At 36.8% G+C, this 23,239-nt stretch overlaps 1 protein-coding gene across 1 annotated transcript; it reads left to right on the top strand.

The window, feature by feature from the left end:
* The first annotated feature begins 1,387 nt into the window (after positions 1 to 1,387).
* On the top strand, positions 1,388 to 21,737 carry shoc1 (shortage in chiasmata 1). Its single transcript, XM_084415057.1, has 28 exons — positions 1,388 to 1,578; positions 2,515 to 2,605; positions 3,145 to 3,335; positions 3,613 to 3,772; positions 3,925 to 4,030; positions 4,130 to 4,274; positions 4,608 to 4,703; positions 4,807 to 4,942; positions 5,215 to 5,309; positions 5,407 to 5,670; positions 5,803 to 5,832; positions 7,204 to 7,734; positions 9,371 to 9,538; positions 9,683 to 9,853; positions 9,975 to 10,070; positions 12,243 to 12,418; positions 13,665 to 13,728; positions 13,810 to 13,879; positions 13,966 to 14,141; positions 14,526 to 14,640; positions 15,215 to 15,323; positions 15,430 to 15,557; positions 16,709 to 16,796; positions 16,961 to 17,092; positions 18,058 to 18,207; positions 19,393 to 19,546; positions 20,472 to 20,852; positions 21,437 to 21,737. Exons 1-28 carry the CDS (start codon positions 1,479 to 1,481, stop codon positions 21,520 to 21,522), a joined length of 4,209 nt encoding a protein of 1,402 aa, XP_084271183.1. The 5' UTR covers positions 1,388 to 1,478; the 3' UTR covers positions 21,523 to 21,737.
* Positions 21,738 to 23,239: the final 1,502 nt, after the last annotated feature.

The raw sequence follows: 23,239 nt of genomic DNA, 5'->3' as shown, positions 1-23,239 counted from the left end.
CTGAATTTACAGTAGGATATTTTATTGTAATGAAAACCAACTGAAGGAAAAATAGAGAAAAATAATAAAAAGGTCCAAGCATCAATGTTTCCCAATGTCTATATTTAATTTAAATATTGTCCAGAGTGCACATGGACAGCATTGATTTTCACAGTGTTGAAAAGGATGGATCACGAAGATTTAAAAAATAAATAAAAACACAACTCTTTTAAAAACGTAAATATGTCCTTTAGATGGCAGTGCACTACCACTGTTTCCCCCAAACACTCACAAATAAATGTGTGAGAGTGTGTGTCACACACACACAGATCTTGTTTAGGAAGAGCATTACTGAAAACAGTGAAAATCTGTCCACCGTCTGAGTCACCAATCTCGTTTATACAAAACCAGATACATTTTTAAATTTTTTATTTCAGATGATGATATTTTAATGTGCTCTTAATGGTTAATATGTACATTCCTAATGCCAGTAGTCTATGAGGGAGCATGGAGCAATTAGTTGTAGGTGCAGTCCTAACAGTAGTATGACCGACTACTTATATATGCAAAGTGTGTGTGTGTGTGTGTATATATATAATATATATACAAAGAGAGAGAGGATTTTTATTTATTTGATTTATCTTGAGCGAAGGCCCGGTGGGCGTGGTTTGTAGCTCCTCATCCTGTCAATCACCCAGACCGAGTGAAGGCGCGCTGCGACAGAAATATCTCACCTCAGACTTTAGATTTATGCCACGATCAGTTTTAATTGCACAGGTGACCGTTTAACTCTATAATCTTGTATAAATTAATGTAATCCATCTTTTCGTCATCGTTCGTCATTTCAAAAGAAGCGACATTTCCCAATATATTGTAGTATCGTTTGACAGGCCACATCAAAATCAGTTTTCGTAGCAGTTTTCATTTCACATAATTCCGTGCAACTGAGGAACAAATTTGCCCTTTTTTCTTTGACACTGGACTCCCAACCGCATAAAGATTCAGATTAATCCACAACAAAGGAGACGGTCGTTATATCGATCGATATATTGTAATGTATTAGGTCTTTTTTTTTTAAAGATCCGCTGGTGTGGTTTCAATATGAATAACCACACCATGTCAAATTCCTGTGGTCAAACACAACAAAGTGCAAGTTTCATGACTGTCAGGTATAAAGGTATTGATTACATCACTGAGGTGAGTTCCTACACTGATTTCCATTCATGTAACTTGCTATAATATAGTTAACCTATATATATATATTTTTTTTATTTCTGAATAAACATGAGAAATTTAACAAAAATAAAACAGAAAAGGGAATTAGCCTATATTATATAAGATTATACAAGATGATGAGATTAAATAAATTACTCAAAAGTTCTGGAGGGGGTAATAATATATAAATCAGAATAAGGGTACAATAAATTATGAAACACTTTAACACAAACTTTTAAATATTGAGGTGTCATCTGTTTTAGGCCTCAGTCAGACGCAGACTGATGATGAACATGTTGGAACTTCCAGTTCCGTACCAGCTAGTCAGTAACGTCTACCCTCACGATGGACACCTGAAAGACATCGCTTACCGAGTACCATGGAGTAAGTGTGGCAAGTTTGGCTATGGAAATGCTGCCCTCGGAAGGTAGAAAGGCATCAAGGGATCAAGGGACGTCCGTGTCCAATGTTAGCTTCACTTCTTGTCTCCTGAGATACCTTCATCTGATCGATTTTTGAAGGCAGCATACTGTAGATGTATCCGTTCGCTGCGTTTGATATCCCACAGTCCTTTCCATTCTGTGGCAGTTATAAAGATGGCTTCTGAAAGTTGCGGTTGGTGAAGCTAACATTGGCTTCGGATGTGCCTTGATGCCTTCCAACTTTGGAAGCATTTTTCAGCATTTCGGACGCAGCCCTAATATCTAGATCAGGGTTTCTCAAACTCGGTCCTGGAGGGCCACTGTCCTGCACAGTTTAGCTCCAACCTTGATCAAACACACCTAGCTGTGAGTTTCTAGTGATCCTGAAGACATTAATTAGCTTGCTCAGGTGTGTTTGATCAGGGTTGGAGCTAAACTGTGCAGGACGGTGGCCCTCCAGGAAGCCCTGATCTAGATACTGTTGTTTACCTTAAAACAGAAGTTTTCAGTCCTGCTCCTGAGGACCCACTGACCTGCAGAGCACTGAACTTGCTCAAACACAACTTAACCGGCTAAGTTCTTCAGGATCGCTTGAAAATCACAGGCAGGTGTGCTGAACCAGTTAGGAAATAAACTTTGCAGGACAGCGGGTCCCCAAGAGCAGGGTTGAAGACCTCTGCCCTAAAATGAGAATTGTGGCATAAAATACTCACTCAAGATGATTTTCTTTTCATCAATGGAGATGTTTTGCTCTTTTAGTGATTTATAAGGGAGAAGATTTTTATTGAATAGGAAATTCACTTACATTACATTCATCCGTGTTGCTATCTCACCCCCAGATGCCTTTTGTTATATTCAATGATAACATATCAACACTGACTTATGTCATTTATAACAGCGAACAAAATATCCATGGGTACGTTACAAGTGACTGGATCTGTAATGGATTACTTGAAGGCCAACATGCGTTTCAGTGACTGTTTGGAAAGGTTTGAACTGTTTCTATAATGCCCTTTGATAATGATCTATGCTTTCATATTTGTGTCTGCAGATTGTGTCCACACCCAGCTGAGAGTAAGGGTACGTTTACACGACAACGATCTACTAAGACAGAAAAGTCTTCTTTTACTTTTGCGCAGAGACGACAACGTTGTCAAAACGATCCCCGTTCACACGGATCTGCAATAATGACTAAAACGCTGCATTATGCAGGTCAGGCCAGTGGTTGGCAATGTCACTTTGTAAAGAAACACTACCTGCCTATAAACTGAACATGTGATATGCAGGCGCATGACGTTACCGTTTTCACGATTCCGCGTTTTTGTTGTTTACATGGGGACGATAATGGTATTGTTTTCAAAAACTTGCGTTTTCAGGCCCCCAAGACGACGTTGTCGTGTAAATGAACGGCCAAAATGCAAAAAAGTTTTCCGTTTTTAGTTGAAAAGTGTGTTATGTAAACGGCCCCTGAATTTCTCTCAGTTGTGTTTAAATACAGGTTCTTCAAATTGAGCTGTGTTGTGTTTAGGCTCAGTGTGTTGCAGACAGGAAGAGGACTAGAGGAAGTGGTTCCCAGCTCTAATCCTGCCTCTCAGTGCAGTATTGGGACCTCAGAAGTCTTCTGGCTTTTAGATGGAGTTGAGAGCAGTGCCATCAGATCACCTTGGGAAGAGAGTTTCGGTCCATGTACGCCAGATGCATGTTGCTTTACCAGTGATGGTAGGATTTGGAGTATTTAGTAATAATTTGTTGATATTTTTTATGTCATTTCTGAATACTGCACCACTTTATATCAGTCCAGTCGAGTTTTGGCTTTGATGTTCTACCTAAAAAAGGGGTAGATGTGTGCTAAAAATTCCCAGCACATCACATGGCTTGCTTTCAAAGGGATTTCAAAAGGATCTTTATACGTTCTTGGTCCTTAGAAGTCCTTCTGATGGCCTCACAATGAAAAGGATTGATATAATCCTTTCTTAACTTGTTTCCGAAATCTCAGATCTCACTCTGCCAGAGGAGGTGATATTCAGTGATCATCTGCAGCGGTTCAAAAGCCACATGCCTCCATTTCAAACGATGCTTCAGAGGCTGAAGATCATAGCTGTCTCGGATCCTGTTCTCAATTCATCAGTAAATCTTTTAGAAGGGGTTGTTTTTAGGTACAACATACAATACATTTCTTTCTCCCATAAAGAATTTTAAAAACAGCCCTAAAGAAAAGTCTGCGAAGATAGGATTGTTACTTGAAAAAATCTATTATGCATAATGTATGCACTGAAATTATATTTTCACCCATATTTCCTTCTCCTAGACACTGTGCCTCATACGATGCAGGGTTAGAAGAAGTAACGGGCGCCACGTTTACTGGAGGAAATGTTACAGAGGAGTTCACAAAAGAGGCAGTACTGAACGAAGACGTAAACTACAAAACTGAATCATGTCAATGAAAAAATCTGTTTGTGCTTTTTGCAGCTTAGGAAGAAGTTTTAGTATTACAGCCTATGATTTCTCCACAGTCACTAATGTTGCCTGTTGAAGTTCGTATGGATTCCTCCCGAAGACGAGAGCCCATTTTTCCCTTTGCAAAAATGCAAGATTTTCTAAATGTCACCCGAGAACAAATGGAAGAATGTTTACCCTTAAAAGATCTTCTTAGAGAAGGTAAAACTTGACCTATACATTGCAAAAAAATATACAATGGCCCCGAAGAGTTGTTGGAAACGAGTCACGCTTAATAAAATCATCTGATTATCGTTGCATTAGATAACAAAATATGTTTCAAGTTTTTAAATAAAACAATAAGTGCACTGTTCAAACACCAGCTGATTGAAAGTCATTGCAAACATTTCTCAGAAAAGTGCAAATGCCTCTTGCTTTTATATTTTGTTATCTAATGCAATTACAATCAGACGTTTACACTTATAAGTGTGACTTTTTGGGGCCATTGCATTTCATAAAATGTCAATAATCTTATTTTTTTTTTTTTTTAAATAGCCACTTCTGCTTATAAAAACACGACTGAGTTGGAGGTCTTGCAAATGGCTGACAGCAGCTTTGCTAACATGACCTTTAAGGAGCCAAAATCTCCAGGTAGTGTGTATTGACTGTTCATATTTAATCACAAAGAGTGTTTCCTTCTGTAGATTGCTCTTCTAATCTCCAGTGACTTCAAAACCTTTCATTTTCATTCCAGTTGCTTCAAGGTCTTCTTCTGCCGAGATGGAATTAGACCTGCCTCTTTCACCTTGTAATCACACGCTGTGTCTACCAGACCTGTGTATGTCCAGCAGACAGCTGTCGGCTGAAGTACTGTCACCAGTTTATAAGCAGTGAGTTTGTTGCATTAGTTAAAACAAGGAAGGATGGCTGTGAATGTTTGTTGCAGTAAATATATCTTTACTTCAACATATAGATATTCCATGACATCTACAAAAGGATTGTTTTCATTTTTCAAGCCAACATGAAACGACATTTACAATCAATTTTCAATTATTTGGGGGGAATAATGTGCAACGTTGAATTGTTCACAAAGATCAATGAAAAAACTACTCATAATAATTCATATGACGCAGGAAATAATATGTACTATACTTTTTCCCAGGCATTTCATGTCAGACAGTCATTGTGAAAATATGGAAAAAGCAGTTTGGATGGCAGAGAAAAATCTCCAATGTGTGTCTCAGTCTTTACTTACTGGTAATGTGGATATGTAGATAGTAATGTGAGAAACTTGCACTGGTTTATATCCATAAAGTGTGTATAGTCCTTGACCTCCATTGTGTTGTGTGTACAGAACCACAGGTAAATAAGCCCTTAGTCCACATTCAGTCACTTCCAGAGCTTCTTACACCACTGAAGGTGGAGATGGAACCGGTCCCAGAACCCAAAGACAACATGGGCCAGTTTCATCTCACACACAGTACAGTGACGTTGCCTGAAAACTTCAGAAATCTCCTCATCTGTACTGAGAAAATGTCCACAGAAGAATGCAAGACAGCTGTGAGAGAGTCGCACGTAGATGAAATATTCTCACCACTGTCCATTAGGAAAATAGATGGTAAGCTCTTGTAGTGAAGTATGCCTGTATGTAAAAGATGACACTGCAATATTACTCTTTAAATGTAATGGTTTTAAGGTATTATTATAAATATTACTCAAAGGTCTGTATGTTAATGTTGTGTTTTTACAGAGTTGCTGGGTGAATGCCCTTCAGATGCTGGTGAGCTTTTTGAGTTTCTCTCATCGTTTTAATCATGAGCTACATATATATTTTCAGTCGTGATCATTTGCAAACATTGCTATTATGCATATTTGAGGCGTGAAAATCTGTTGTGTTCACTGTTAGCCTTAAAGGAACTCTTTCAACAATTATCTTCCACCCTCATTTTCCTTTAAGGCGAGACACGGCAGGCAAAAACATCGTTTTTTTTTACTGGTCAATTTTGAGATTTTGGGATATTTGTCTTCAATAACATGTCTTATTTTAGACTTGTGGTGAAAAAAAGTCCGAAATACACATTTAGGTCTTTATTTTATTACACTTTGCGTCTGTAGATTTCTCATAAATTCAACAAAAGTTGGCGTTCTTAATCAATGTGCTGCTACGCGATCGCTGCCGGCAGCCTGTCATCAGAAGCACCGTTAGGAAGCTCTCTCTCTCCTGTACAATCCTGTCGGATCCAAATATGGTCATTTCCTTTTTATCAGCAACCAATCGTGAAAGTAAAAGGGCTGAATGCGCAATCTCATTGGCTGATAATACATTTTTTAAAGCCTGTTTTCTCAAAATGACCTTTCTCTCATACTCCAAATCCGAAATCTCCACTTCAGTAGCACCTATATATACACCAACCTTTCCAGTCTTGTACCTAGTTATATTATGAAGACATTTACAGAGGGATTTGTAAATATATTATTCCTAGCCTGATTTATATAACATTTTATTCCAAAAAACATGGCAAAAATAATTTTTTAAGGCAGTATTTTCTGATGTACAGGATAACAAAAGTAGATATCCATAAATCCCTCAGTAATTTTTTTCCCATCTAATATGTGAACACAATGAAAAAATTATTTTTAACCTGGCTTTTTCCAATACTCAGATTTCGTTTTAAAAAATATATGCAAATTAGCGCATATTTAATTAGATATAGCCTAATTTGCATATTTAAACATTAAATTACAGAAAACTTGTAATAATTTTTTTTCTCATCTTAATGTAGGTAATCAACTGGGAAAGTTTCATGGTGATATCTGCTAGCTAAAATTTTTACCCTATTCACCTGTAGTGTGATCTGGGATACAGTAAGGCATTTACACTGGAAGCAAAAGGGGCCAATAAATTAAAATACTCGTTTTAGTAGTATAGCAACAAGAAACAAACAATATGTTAATATGACTTTAGTGATACAATTCCTTACCCTTTCTGTGTAAAGTTTGAATTTTACAACTTTTTCACGACACACAAGCCTAAATCGACTGTGTAAATGACAAGAACGTTACAGCTCAAATAATACAAGTTGGTAATCAATATTATGCCACAAATGCTGTTGATTGAGCTCAAATTAAATGTTTTACTCTGGTTTCTCAGCACTGCCACCTTCAAGCCATCCCACTGCAGTTCACCCTTCCCAGAGTAAGCCTCTGCAGTCAGCCGTACCTACACAGGTGGAGAGAGGGACTACCGTGAAGTTCTTTATAATGGAGCGCATGTCTCACCAAGGAGACGGTTCTACGGTGACAACAGCTGGAGGAAGAGACTGTGAAGCTGCAGAGATGGAGAAACGCATGTCTAGTCCACCAGAAAAATCAGACAAGAGTCAGACAAATTCCTCCACATGTCTTTCAGAAAAGCAACACCGCTTTTCTGAAGTGGTCAAGATGTCTAAATCGTCTCCATTGAAGCACTGCGTTAAAGATATTGAAGTGATATCCGCAATACACAAACTTCCTGAGAAGTCAGAACAGAGAAGAGAAAACATAGCCCCTAAATCATCTCTGTTATCATACGGTTTGAGAGGCAGAAAGGGAAATAATTCTGTAGTTCAGTCCAACGAAGATTTGGACACTATCTCGTCTTTTATGACATTAAGACATCAGCGCGGCAGTCCAACATCTGCAGGTAGAGTGAATCCAGGACTTTCATTAATAGTGTTTAAAGTCAGCATGACACATAAATTGTGACTTTTCTTCCCTATTGTGACGTATATCAGAGTAAAACGCGTTTCTTGAATGAGAACAAAAAGTTGGATGGAAATTGATTGGATTGTTACTGTTTTCTAATTTCTTGCGATCTCATGTGAGTGACAGGTTGCTGGAGTGCACATGAATTTTAACAAAATAATGATGTGCACGTATAAATATTTTATAATATTCCATAAAAAAATAAGAATAGTCTATTTCTGTGTCATGGTGATTTTAAAGAGTTTGTTCACCCAAAAATGAAAATTTTGAAAGCGGTAATTTTTTTTTACACACAAAACCCTAGTGTCGCTTCACTAAATTTCGGTTAAACCACAGGAGTCACATGTATTACTTATGCTGCGTTCCAGGCAGTTTTTTAGGGCGTAAATCACGACTTCAAACCACGACTCACGACTTTGTAGCGTTCCAGGCCAGTCACGCCAAACTACCTGAGCACAAGGAATTGTGGTAACTAGATGTAAACAAACCAGCATGGCGGACCTTACGGGGCTTATGCGCATTTGTAATAATTTCTGTCTCCAAAGGTGCTTACTCCTTGTTTATTTATTATTATTATATTATTATTAATTTGACTGCAACGTTATATTGTCCTAAAGTGTATTCTCACCGTGTACCGCCTGCAGAAACACTGCATCCGTAGGGGCTGCCATTGTTGTTTTGTATGGTTTCGCGGGCTATGTGACGGCAGAGCTCGTAACTGGGAGTACATCGATCTAGTACGAGTTCACGGGTGGGAAGTCACGGGTTTGACTGCCGTTCCAGTGCACTTTCACGGGTATAAGGTTGGAAAAACACGGGTTACAGGTTGCCTGGAACGCACCATTAAATGATGTCTTTCCTACCGTTCTGGACCTTGAATGTGGTAGTTGCGTAGCTCCCAATGGAGGGACACAAAGCTCTCGGATTTCACCAAAAATATCTTCATTTTGTGTTCCGAAAATGTCTCACGGGTGTTGAACGACATGAGGGTGAGAAATTAATAACAGAATTTTTTGGTTAGTTCACCCAAAAATGAAAATTCTGTTATTAATTGTGTTAATAACAAGTGTTTTGTTAGCAAAAAAAAAAAAAGACCGCTTTCAATTTTTTTTATTTTTGACCCTTTTAACCCTTTAAAATGTTCATTTTGGGGTGAACTAAAGTTTTTTGTTAACACATGTCTAGGAACTGCAGAATGTCTGGAGGTCTTCCCTGACATCTTTTAGTGTTAGTTATACAAACAGAACACAAGTATCTTATTTTGCTTAGTATCTATCCTGCTTGTTACAGAATAGGTCATGTTGACGTTAACAGGCACGTGTTAATAAATTCATTATTGTGACTCCACAAGAAAGATTTCTTTAGTAATTTTTGCTGCTTAGTTTTAATAAAAAATTTGTTTTGACTGGGTAGGAAGGTTTGCATTCTGAAAGTTATATTGAATATACTGACACAGTACACAAAGTACATAAAAAAAAAAAAAGAGATGACAAAGATTGAGATCACCATTATTGCAAACTGTCAAAACAAAGCAATGAATTGACTTAAAGTGATAAAGTCTTAATATCTTTCAGAGGTAACCAGGTGTCAGAATCCCACTGGAAAAGCTTTGCTAGATAACAGAATAAATGCAGTGAATCACGCCTCAGATACAGGAAGGATTGTCATAGCCACTGAGAAAAGCTTGCCCTGTGAAGAGATACAAGAGACCATCAGCAAGACTGTATACGTCCAAGCCACAGGTATCAGCAGTCAGATCAGAAATATTTGAATAACATTAGATTAACAAATTGTTTTTCACAAACTACATGTTTTTTTTGTATATTCTTAATCATTTATTTGTTTAGTTGAAATGATTCACTGTATTTCTCTGTGTATTCCTGTAGAGAGTCAGCGAGATGCATATCGGGAGCTGCATGCGTTGGCTCTGCCCTCTCTGGGAAAAATGCAGAAGTTGGGCATCTCTGCTTTGAACAACAGAGACTTTGGCACTCTGTCCTCCGAACTCACACGATTCCTCCTAAAGCAGCAAGAGCGAATGCTTCGGACAGAACGGGGTCAGAAGAGACACTTTCTCACACATTATAAGAATGCACAGGAGTCTGTAGTGGATCCATATCTCACCACATGATCGTTTTTTTTTTTAAATAAGATGGTTTTGTATTATTTATGTGGCAGATGCTGACAGTGTGTTTAATGAGATGGCACTGCTACATATTCTGGTAACGCTGAAGGAACACGTCCTGTTCAGATGTGACCTCAACGCAGCCACTGGTAAATATTAGAAAAAAAACACTCATGTCTCATAGCTATGGTCTCATATTACTGAGAGGTCGCTCTTTCATTGCGTAGGAGTGGATTTCGTTTAATGATCAACTTTGCATCAAATGTTTTTCCTTAAATAAAATAGACACAAATGACTCAACTGTTAACATAGAGCTTTCAAATGAATGTGGACAGCATATCTCAGATAATTTGTCTTGGAAGATTGGATGATAAATGTTCACATTGAGATCTTTGACGTTTGATTGCAGACTTTCGTATCTTGTTATCTGAGGCATTCTTGAGATCTCTTATAAAATTCTAGAGCACGGTTTCCTAAACTTTTTATTTTTTTTGTCAGCTAAACCCCTCAGGCGTAAAATATTTACTTGAAGCACCCCCTGAGGTTTTCAATTAATGTTTCGTTAATTTAACGACACACGCTGCATGTTCACAGTTCTCTGGTATTGGTTAATGACATGCAAGTGCACATAAAATATTTGTCTTTTTTTAGTAAGTGTTTTGATTGTTTTTATTTTAAAATTATTTATATATAGGGCCTGATTTATTATTGTTATGTATGTTGGTTATTTATATATATATATATATATATATATATATATATATATGTTTGAATTAGTGTTGCACGGTGCACCGATACTTCAAAAGTATCGCCATTCTCGGAAATTAAAAACGTCACGATTCTTAAATTTATTAGTATCGATACTTCTAAGAATGACCGCGGTCCAGATTTGTAAGGCCGGCGACACACTGGATGCGTGGCGTGTCCGTTTTTATTTCAGCTCCCTTGTTAACAGGTTAGAGCTAGCACACTGCCTGCGTGACACGCGCGCCCGAGCCGCGCGGAAAACGCGTGCATGCTAGAAATAAAACCGACGCCTATTTTTCACGCGACACGCAAGCGTGTTAGAAGCGTTTCCAGGCAAAATAGAATAGGAAAAGATGGTTCTAAGTCATTTTGACACGAATACATATTAATAAATTACATTTTGATGTTTGAAAGTCTCTAGGTTTTGACATAAATGCAGATATAAATGTAATTTAAAAAACTATTATCGATTTTCAAATACTGCACCTCTCAATACAGAACGAAATATTCTGTAGCCTATTTTGCCGTCAACACTGCCGACGTTGTCTTTGCTGCTATATATTTATGTTTAACATGAAGTACAGGCCTTCCACAACTCTCTCCCCATATGTCAAATATATCACCAATGAGGCTTATCATATGTTACCAATATTAAACATTGTTTAATATAATCGCTGTTCATATTTTTATTCAAAGTTCAGAATCAAGATAAAGTTATTACCGGTAACTCTTATGTTTCTTATGATAACTGAGAAAATGCTGCTAAATGTATTATTTTTTTTTTACCTTGAATGTCATTGCTCTAATTTATTTTTGATATTTTGTTCAAATGTTTAATATATCTGCTGTTCATATGTTCATTTATTAGTGTGTTATATGATTAGAATGTTGTCCCGGTTTTAAAATAAAGCACAGCAGTGATATTTGAGAGTGTTTCTCCCTTTTCAGGAAAAGTATCGAAATCGCAATTCTTGACTTGGTATCGTTATCGAAACAATAATTTTGGTATCGTGACAACACTAGTTTGAATTAATTCTAATTAAGATATAAATATATTACTGTTGTAAATTACAATTGTACTGTAAAATAAAAAAAATTGTTTTTGCTAATTATATGCCTAATAATTATTTTATTTTAAAATACTAATATTAATTTTAAATTCTTCACTTTCAAACATTCAAATTAGGCTTTTTGAAAAGCAGCATTTACTTTGAAGTGAGGTGCTCTGATGCTAAAAAAACACTGTTAGCTGCATGCATGTAACACAGTGCCACTCTTCAATCTGAAGCTCGTAGACTATATACTTAATTAAATCACACCCTTAGATTTCATAATTGCACAAGCTTTAACATGATTTCAGTTTAATATCGATTAATTTAATTCACATTTATTTATTTTTATATATGGTTTAATTATTCCCTCTAGAGGAGATGCATGTGAGATTACTTAGTTTTTTTCCTAAGAAGCAGCATCAGTGTGGCACAAACAACTGAGATCTCATTTGTGATTTGATCGTTACAGCGTAGCTTTTGTATAGCTTTACTCACACACCTATAAATTCTGTCTTTGAATAGAGTACCTGGCTCAGGCGAAGGACTCTTGTACTCTGAGCTGTTTGGATGAGCTGTTGAGGAAGTTTGAGGTGTTGCAGTATCTGAGTCAGAAGAGGCAGGAGTCCAACCCTAAACTACTGGAGCTCAAGGAACAAATCAACACATGGATGAACTCCCACGCCAACCCCAACACAAGAGTGAGATTTAATACAGAGTTATTTAGAGTTAAGACCTGTGCTTCAGCTCTGAAGTAAGCTCAAAACAGACAATAACTGTATGGGCCCTATTTTAACGATCTGAAACGCAAGTATCAAGCGCGAAACGCAGGTAACTTTGTGGGCGGGTCTTGGGCGCTGTTGCTATTATACCGGCGGGATAAATTACTCTTGTGCCCGACGCAAATCTAAAATGGGTTGGTCTGAAAGTAGCTTCATTATTCATAGGTGTGGTTTGGGCGTAACGTGAAATAAACCAATCAGGGCGACATCTCACATTCCCTTTAAGAGCAGGCGCGCTCGTTCCATGATTGCTGTATTGCCAGGCGCGCGCCAGGAGCGGTTCACAGCCGAGGAGACCGACGTTCTCGTCAGGGCCGTAAAACACAGAGAAGTGACATTGTATGGGGATGGGAGAAACCCACCCAAATTAGCTTCGGTTAAACAGGGTAAAAATGTGGGTAAATGTGTAAGCTAGATTTATGCCTATTTGTTCACATCTTCATGGACACCACAATGATTTCCCTCGTGTGTTAATATTTTTCCTTGTAATAATGTATGGTTTTCTAAAAATGAGAACTGCTGCGTCTCTGTGTAGATGAGATAAGCAAAGTGCATGCGCGTTGTGCACACGCTACATTGATTATGGCCAAGCATGCACCCTTAAAATAACATATGAATAACATGCGCAACACTTTAGACTTTAGACTAGGTTTTTCCTGGTCAGTGGCGGAATTGTTTTCTAAACCTGCAAAATAGCACCAGGGAACGTTTGCGCCGGAACACGCCTCCTCTTTTCGCTGAACCGCCCCCGTGAGCGCAAAAGTTCATTCCCTAATTTACCGACGTGCGTCTGTGGAGGGAAAAGTCTGCTGTGCGCGGGTGCAAAATAGGAATGATACATGCGTCGGTGTACAAAGTCAATTGCGCTGGGTGCAATATAGGGCCCTATATGTGTATCCAACCTTATCTGCATACATACAGTACATTGACGTAAAGTGATATATACTAAAATGTAAACTATATTATCGCCCAGCTCTTATCTACTAAATTCGACTAAGGAATTAAGATATGGAAAATTAACATCATGATTTACTGCTTTAAAAAAATATGTATGGTGAAAAGCGCTATACACATAACATTGACTTAACTTGACTAAACATACTTTTCAAACAAAGCACATTTTACAGAATGTGAATGTTTAATGACTGTTGTTGCATGTGAGCAGGTTCTAGTGTTGACAGTGAACAGTGTAAATAAAAAGCTGCTCTCAGCTTTCAGCCAAGTATCAGGTGAGTTATTTTCTCAAGAACAAGATTGTTACTATGCAGTGATTGTCCTGCCTGATTCTATGTGTGTGTGTGTGTGTTTAGAAAACGCTGTGTCTGAAATCGTCCCGGATGAAGGAAAGCTTAAAGTAGTGAGCAGAGAAGTGATGGACAGGTCTCTTTTTGTCCTTATCTCTAAGGTGTATACTAAATACATGAGGTGTGGATTTAATGTGTCATGTCCGTCTCCTTTCTCCTCAGACTGTCCTACAGTAGGTGTGTCGTTGTGTGCAGTCAGCACATCGGTCCTGATTTCCCATGGCAGAGTTTCAGCGTGGTGTTTGAGCTTTCCTGTGTGGGCCACTCGCCCTTCGGCAGTGTGTGTTCAGAGAGAAACGTCAACTTTATCTCCTTCTCCACTGCAGTGCCTGAAACCAGTCAGTCCAACAATCCTTCATGCTCACGTGATGCTGTAACGTCAGTAATCACAGCCAATTAGAACATATTTGATGTTTAATGCACAATTATGTGGAGCGGGATTCTTTATCAATGAGATCTCAGTGTTAGTAGGCCTTTTCATCTTGATAATGCAGAAATAGAATCCAAGTGTTTTGGTCAGATGTCCTGTTGCTTGTTATGGCTGGTTGAATTAGCTTGGAAGAGATATCTTCCCTATATTTTAACACAGCATTCAAACACTATGTTAAACATTCAAATACAATTACAGGTACAAATTCTGGCTGATCAAATACAAAAATGATGGATTATTGATTCTATAATAAGCTTCTTTATTGTTATGATCTTGTTATGATCATCTGTAGGAGACATCCCAGAAGAATCAACTGCTAAATCATATCTGGACACTATTCCGTTTGTGTTGCTCATCACTGATGGTTTACTGAACCGCTTAAAGATGCAGTACACACTGGAGACAACGTGAGTTACTCAATGTAGTGTGTGTGTATATAAGGGGTTGAACGACTTCAGATTTTTTAAAGTCGACATTTATGTGATGAGATGAGAGTCGACGTCGACTGACGAAATAAAAATAAGAGACTCGAACGTGGGTTGCCTTGTGCACAGATATGGCATATGACAGCACTCCTACATAACAGCTTATATCAGTTCTTCTGTCTTTGGGTAGTTATATTTCTCACAGCTTTCTGCTCGTTCTAAGTCAGTTATAGATAAAGTAGCACAGTAAAGATTACATTTATATGAATGCATTTAGTGTGTGAGAGCGATTGCGTGTGAGTTGCTACTAATAGTGAAGCTGTGGTTTTTAGTTACTAAAAATTGTATGCTGGAACTATTTTATTGATAAATCACAGAACAGAGTTTACAATACACTTGATGCGCGCTTCTGTGTGTGTGCGTAACGCAGCAGCAGTTTAGATCGACGATTAACCTACCTTTTTTTCATGGATCCATAGATGCCAATGTAGAACCTTTATTTAAGAAGCTTTATAAAGAGTGTATACTGATGATGCACAGAGACTGTTGTTGGCAGGTACAATATTGTTCTGCTGGAGAGGAAGCACTATCCATCTGCACTGCAGCTGGGCGGAACCCATTATGATGTCATCACTGTGGATGAGACCACTGCCATCCTCATCCAGGTGACGCTCAATACACACTTGCTCACCAGACCTACATTCACAATGTGACCGTGGACTGAACATGTAAATCCTGTATGTGTGTGTGTGTGTGTGTGTGTGTGTTCAGGAGCTGAGTGAGTTGGAGAAGAAGATTGGAGAAGCATCGGAGCGTGTCGTCAAGAGACTCTCAGCCCTATCTCTGCAGTTCAGCCGTTGCTGGCTCATCCTGCACTGCGCCGAGAACCACAGGGCGCTGTCAGTTTCAAATACATTTACATCTGTGTGATCATGTCACCATTCATTATTATCAGGGCTCGACAGTAAGGATTTGTTTCTGAAGCCCCATTTGGGCTGGTAGTTAATTTATTTACTTGTAATGTCAAAATTTGCAATGGCAACATAAAGCTCTTTCTGATTGCAGATTTTCATTGACCTCAGCACAAAAAAAAAATAATTGTACAAAATTCAAATGTTATTGTTAGCCTTGGATTTTATGTGCCAGGTGAATATGTTTAATTTTACAAGCCATGTTTATTGCTGAACCCTGATTAGTTGCCATAATGACCGATGCCAAAACCAGCATCCAGAGTAGAGAGTGACTGATGTAATGCTGATATGAAATACAGTAGTTGAATTTAAATGAACATTTATTTTACACTATATTTGCTCAAAATACAAATATAGATGATATTGATATACTATGAATATTTTTGTTGCAAGGTTGTTGATAGATTGGAATTGACATGATGGAATGACCACCCTAGTGAAAAATAAATAAACCAAAATGTATTTGAAATACATTTTTGTTATGCTAAGTATACTCCAAATACATTACATTTTTATGTACTTATTATAAATACCCTGCAATTGTACTTTAGTATACTAAAGTATACTCTAGGTACACTTTAACTTGCATTTAAAGACTGATATTATACAGATCATACTGTCCTTACTAATAGTGATATTAAAACACATTTTAGGCTTAATGCAATAAAGAAGTACTCCAAAATAAAGTTTAATTATAATATTTTTATCAGTAAGTCTCAAACGATATGTCAGTAAATATGTTAATGGATTTGTAGTATACTTGTTTTTTAAATACATTTTGTTATGGTTTTTTTAACTAGGGTACTTCTGTTATATGACCAAATATCAGCTAATTAATCGGCCTGGTTGAAATATTGGACTGTCACTTTTCATTATACAGTAATATTCAGTACTGCACTGTTTGCATACTGAATTGTGGTTGTGCTTTTTTATTCCATCTATACAGAAGCTGTACTGTGATGCATTATGTGTTGATTCCTGTTCATAGCCGACAGAAGACAAAACAGCAACCGTGACTGACACACTGTTTAATTTATGTAGATTCAAAAGACTAAACACTTATTTTCCTCCAATTTTAGGATTTCCAGTAACATCTATATCAATCTGGTTCACATCTACTCTGCATCTGTGTTGTTCGGAAGCAAGTCTGAGAAGTTTGATGTCAAGGTATTTTCCTCCTAATTTATTATGGCAAGTTTAATAGCGGATAACAAATCTTAAAAGAAATTCTAAAGGTTATACCAGTGTCAGGTTTGACATTTTCTGTTTTATGCTATTGAAAAATACTTGTGTATATTTGTTGACCATGGCATGTGTGGTGTATGTTTCAGGTGTTAATAGTGTGTGAGGAAGAAGAGATAGCTAGCTACATCTATCAGATCTCCTTACATACGCTGATGAATTCAGAGAGAGATGGACTGAGCTGGTTGGATAGAGACTGGCTCAGTATGCGGCCCACAAAGGTGAATGACAGGTCTAAAATGTTCATAGCACGTAAAAATTGTAAAAATTATAATTTTTCTTTATTTCATTAAAATTATGACTTTTTGTCACTGATCATCAGTGACCCTAAAATCATCTGTCCTCAGGCTATAACTCAGTACTTAATATAGATTCATATATGTATTAAAGTATAATAAATACCCTGTACATTTGCGTGCATTTCTATTTTAACCATGAGAAGAAAAATTAAAAAAGAACCGTTGTTGTATACATTATAAATTAGAACTGAGAACACAAAATGAAATATTGAGTTCTTTTCAGATTTTTATTATCATTTTTGCACCTTTATTACACATTTTAAAAATGCACAAATTAATATTGAAAACATATTTATTTACGAGTTGTCCTTGATTAAATTAGAAATAATGTTTCTCCCGCATTTTTGAATGAGAACTAGAGCCGTGTCTCTGGAACCATGGTAGGTTAATGCAATTTTACAAAATAAAACAATAAAATAACATTTTGCTTTCAATTAAGTTAAAACATACCTAAGATATTCATAATATTTCATCTAAGATAACATTTCATGGCTGTATCCCTACTATTTGTCAACACGGTTCGATGTAAAAAGAAAACATTTATAAAATCAGACAATATCAAAGTCATTCTTCATTCTGAATGAGTTCAACAAAATCACACAAGCTTTGTTTATTTATTTATTTATTATTTTTGATAATTATACTTATTTTATTACAACCAAGATTTTTCAAGTTATTACCCTAATTGTAAAGGAAATTGATATTTTGAGGATGTCCAATCAGTAGCTAGTAATTAAGTAGCTAGTAACACAGTTAATATGAGTGACAAATGCAAAATTATCAACAACTATCAACCTCACAAGATTTTCTTCCAGTAGATGGAGCTGAAAGTTTAATATCATTCTGTGTGCTCAATTCACTGACGCATTAATGTGTGTTTATTTTAGGCAGAGCATTGCCTATTGCAGTTTCCCTGCATTAATCCTCTGGTTGCTCAACTGATGCTGAGGAGAGCTCCATCGCTGCAGTGGCTGCTGGGAGCTTCTTTCTCCGAGCTGCAGGAAATGTTCCCACAGATCCCTCACAAAGTCATTAAGGTAATACTAGAGCTGGGCGATTTTTTTTTTTTTTTTTCCCTAAAAAAATCTGTGATTATTTTAAATAAAAAACTCGATTTACGATTCGATTCGATTTCCCCCACCACCCCATTTAAAACAAAATAACTGCGAACTGTAATTATATTTTAAAAATATACATTTATTGTATTTAATTAAAGTGCATCAACATAAACAAAATTGCAAAGGCAAACCCTTTCTCTAACTGAAAAGTCACTGTGCAGTGCGCAACAAAGATTGTTAGACATCCAAATTATTTATACTGTATTTGGATTGAGCTAATAAAACAACAAAAAATCCTGAGGTAACTCTTATGCCTGGTTCAGATTACACGATTTTTTTTGTCTGTTACGATAGTCACTGTGTCAGATTACACGATTTTGACTCCTAAAAATCTTGTCATGTCCTGGACAAGAAACATGTCAGACTACACGTTGTTTTGCGACCAGTCATCGCGAGCCGTCTCATACACTCATTCACTCGCACATATACACAAGCTCACTCACATAGCCTACAGGTACTCACACACACTCACTTACTCACTCGCACATACATACACAATCACTCACATACACGCACTCTCTCTCTCGTGAAGCATCGAGGGCTGCGCCGCAGGGAGCGTGCTACGGAAACCCTGAAGGAAGATTTGGCGAATGCAAAATGTATGTATTGTCCGCTATACTGAAGATACAGTATTACATTACTTTAAAAATAGCGATTTTGATACTATCATAGTCGTGGCCCAAGCACTCCCATTCAAAAGGCAATTTGACCGAAAACGAAAATACGGTCAAACTTAAAAGTGGCGTTTCCATCCTAATTATGCTTTTAAACGAAAGTTTGCCTCGGGTAGATTCACAAAAAGACCCTAGGTTGCATTTTGGTGAGAGTATCGCTTTAAGGCAAAGTCACGTGAGTTTTTTGTTTCACATAAAAGGAATGTATTTGTTAAATGGGTCCCCATCGTGGTTTATGTGCATGTCTTCTTTTTAGATAAAAAGATTGTCCGCCTCAAATTGAGCGCATAATGTGTTTTATGCTCATTTTTAGAATTTATGCACATCTTGGCGTTTCCATCATCCAGTGTTTTTTATGCAATATCTCAAAATTCCCTTAAAAATATGTAAAAGGAAACTTTTTTTTCACACTCTCTTTGTTTTTCCGCAGCTTTTCAGTGATATTACAGCTGAGTCCAAAGTCAAAACGGCCACCATGAAGAGTGAGAATACACCCTTCTCACACATAAACAGCCCAGCTCACCCTCCTCATCCTCATCTACAGTTACATCTGGAGGATAAGACGCCACGTAGCCAGTTGATTGGTCAGTCTTGGTGTTTAGAGAAAACAAATTAGCTTAATCCTTACAGACAGGATCCAAAATGAATACTTGCCAAGCACCAAATGTGAGAAAATAATGCTTTGGTCGTTATAACTATTATTTATATATTTATGAAAATAAATTATAAAAATAATGATACGATTTTAAATGTATATTTAAAATGAATGTTGTCTAAATATATAAATGTCTATAACTAAATTCATAAGATTTATAGAAAGTTTGTGAAAATAAATGATAAATTGATGATAAGATTATAAATAAATATTTAAAATGAACGTCTAAATATATCAAATAAATGTTAATAACTAAAATTGTTAAAGATTTTGTAACCTTATTGCATAGCTGTGTTTGGAGTTAATTGTTTTATTTGTGATAACGCAATGAAAAATGCTAAATTGTGTGGACAAAATTTTTTCATACTACATACTACGCGTGTTGCAACCACCTAGACGAAGGATACCTTCCTTCTATGACACACTATCTCACAATGCCATAATATATAGATAAATACTGATTGATTTGTACTTGATTGCTTATACTCTTATTACAATAATGACAATGCTAAATATAGTTTAGCATTATCAGACGGGGGCAGTCGTGACCTAATGCATAGAGAGTAACCCGAAGGTTGCGGGTTCGATTCTCAATACCCACTCCGAGTGTGTGTGTCCACAGTTTGCAGTGTTCACTACTCACTGCTCCTAATGTGTTTGCACTAACTTGAATGGGTTAAATGCAGAGGACAAATTCAAAGTATGTCACTATACAGTTCACTGCCCAGTTGGAAATATATATATGGTTAGTAGGTGTGTAGGTGTTGGTAGATGTGGCTATGGACTAATTTTGGACCCTTTTGGACAGGTAAAATAGAGCAATAATTGTAATTGTTTCTTTATCACATTAACAGGTCATAACAGAAGAAGAGGAGAGGAAACATGGAGAAAAAGCGAATTATCTCTTCCAGATTCAACTCACTCTCACTCATTCAACCCCTTTTTGCCAAGTCCGTTCAGCCAAGCTTCAGCTACAGCGAGCGTCTGGCAGCCGCAGGGTGAAGGATTCATTCAAAACCCAAATCTAGTGCCAGGCCGTGATGTTCCCCGAGGGTCTGCCCATGTTCCCCTGGCTCCTCTGCACACTCCTGAAGTGCTGGGGTACAGGAACACTGCCTGTGCATTCAGCTTTAGGCCGCAGGGTCAGACTCACCGGAGCTCACCTGAGAACGATCCGCCTCGCAGGACAGGAGAGGAGAGGAAGAGGCGAGGAGGAGAAGAAGACGCCCACAGTGGTACACACACACACACACACACACACACACACGCATGCATGCAGCAACACACATTCCTAACCTGTATGACTTCCTTTCTTCTGCAGAACACAAAAAAGATATTTTGAACAACGTTAGATCTATGGAGCTAAAACGGTCTCAATAAGCTAATTTACATTTAACAAAAAGCAAACAGCAATTCACAAATTCATAATCTAAATCATATTGGCAAAATACAAAACATTCTGAAATGTGCATACATACTTGCTAATTTATGAAATTGTGCCTTGCATTTGGGATTGTAAATTTGTCATTTTGTATTTTGTGAATGTTAGCTTATACGCATTTGTGAATCGTATTTTCTAAATGAATTAATTTAGCTCCATAGGCCTGTAGATCCCATTGCCTTTCATTGTGTGGTTGAAAAACAGACATTTTTCTAAATATATTTTGTGTTCCACAGAAGAAAGAAGGTTATACAGTTTTGAAACGACATGATAGTGAAGAAATTATGACATTTGAAACCGAAATCCACCACAAAAGACCAGTTCCAGAGGACAGGAGAGTTTTGCTCCATTATTTTCTGTCTGTGTGTTTATTGGCAGATCCTCCACACTGCAAGAGAGGAAAACTGCTATATGAGCGAGTCCCAGGCAGGAATGACGGACAGACCAGACTGAGATTTTTCTGAGAAACTTTTGCTTCTTTCTCTCTTCAGTTTATCACTCGAAATTTCAGAATATTTCTCATCTTCATATGTATATTTTGTTTTTATGTAGAATATAATGTGAAATTAATACAGTTCATCCATATGTTCGTATGGATATATATATAAAAACATATATTTTAATATTGTAGATATTGTTCATATTAAAGATTAACCTATCATCCTTTAGGTGTATTTATAGTATTCTTGGTTCAGAGAACAGTTAGCTGAAATTAGAATAAAAAAATTGTCATTTATATATTATACATTTACGTGTTTATTTAACTAAATTAAATAAATTCGATTAATAAATTCATTACAATTGCCAAAAAGCTTCCCAAAGATAGTTCTGCACGTGATCTACTGACGACGCAAATTAAACAGCCGGATCATTTCCATAATTTCCATAATGACCAACACAGTCTACCAAATTACCATCTGGTTTAAGACATGCTTTTTTTGGGGCATTAATAATGGTGCAAATACCAGTAAATTGACTAGCGCAAACCTTAGTAAATCACCTTGCGTGATTCATTTAAATACTTTCCTCTCATACATTTTGCGTCTGAAAGGGAAACTCCTACAAATGCATATGCAATCACTGCGTGTCTTTAGTAAATCCTGACAGTAGTTTTTTAACTCCAAAAAAGGGTTTGCGCTGGAGAAAGCTGTTAGTAAAGCTGGCCGTTAATATTTTTTATTTATATTTAAATTATTTTAATAATTTATATAATTTAAAATTAATTTAGATTTTGGTTTTTTTATTTATTGATTGATTTTCCCAGGAGTCATTAGAAGAAGAATAAAAAAAAAAAGCCTGGAAATGTCATGAATTTTTTTTTAAAATTTTTTTAAAGGCATGGATATTTTTATAGTTTATTAATTATTCTAATTTGTAGTTTTTCAAATTTTTCAAATTTTTCTTATAATGGTCAACTATAAAATTATTTTGAATATATGATTATTAATGACTACTACTAATAACTTAATTTCTGTAATTTTTTTTAAATATCGTACAGAAATCATATTAAAAAATGGAAATTTACTAATCAAAATGTGCAAATCCTGTTTTATAATTGCAGGGTTTCAGGTTTTTTTTTATAGATTTATCATTTTAAATGTGTGTCGGGCACAGCAAGAGGGTTTGATCTCTGATTGCTCAAAAGTATTTAGTGCCTTGTTGTTTTTTTCCTCTAAGTACAGTCCGCAGTATTACGTGGCTCCTTTAACTACTGACCTTTAACCTACAGTTGAGAGTGAACGTGAGCACACACGCATCTGTTAGCTTTATAGTATGTACACAGAAGCAGGTGTGAAGAATGCATCTGCATTCAGACGCAAGAGTCCTATTCAGATGTGCCACTTTATTGACAAACAAGCAACCCGCGTTCATTTCTTGCTACACGTTACTCCTGCTTATTTAGAGGAGGTCACGCTTCTGCTACGCATTTGTTTACTGGTCTGGAACTGAATAAATCATTTGGCATGCGAAGCTGAATTGATTGGCGTTAAAAAAAAAACATTTTCCAAATTACCGGTCTGGATGTTGATTGGCGACTGCGTTGACAGTGGCCATTAATTTATCTCCCACACCATACACGTTTCCAGCCCCTCGCTATTTTCTTAAATGAGCGTGATAGAAAGATAGTCATTCAATTACAGGACAATCTTCTTATCGCTGACAGTCAGAGCCGAGAGAAAG

This window comes from Rutilus rutilus (assembly GCF_951802725.1).
Source record: "Rutilus rutilus genome assembly, chromosome: 7".
NCBI classification, from domain to species: domain Eukaryota; kingdom Metazoa; phylum Chordata; class Actinopteri; order Cypriniformes; family Leuciscidae; genus Rutilus; species Rutilus rutilus.
This window is presented reverse-complemented; position numbering and strand designations above follow the sequence as displayed.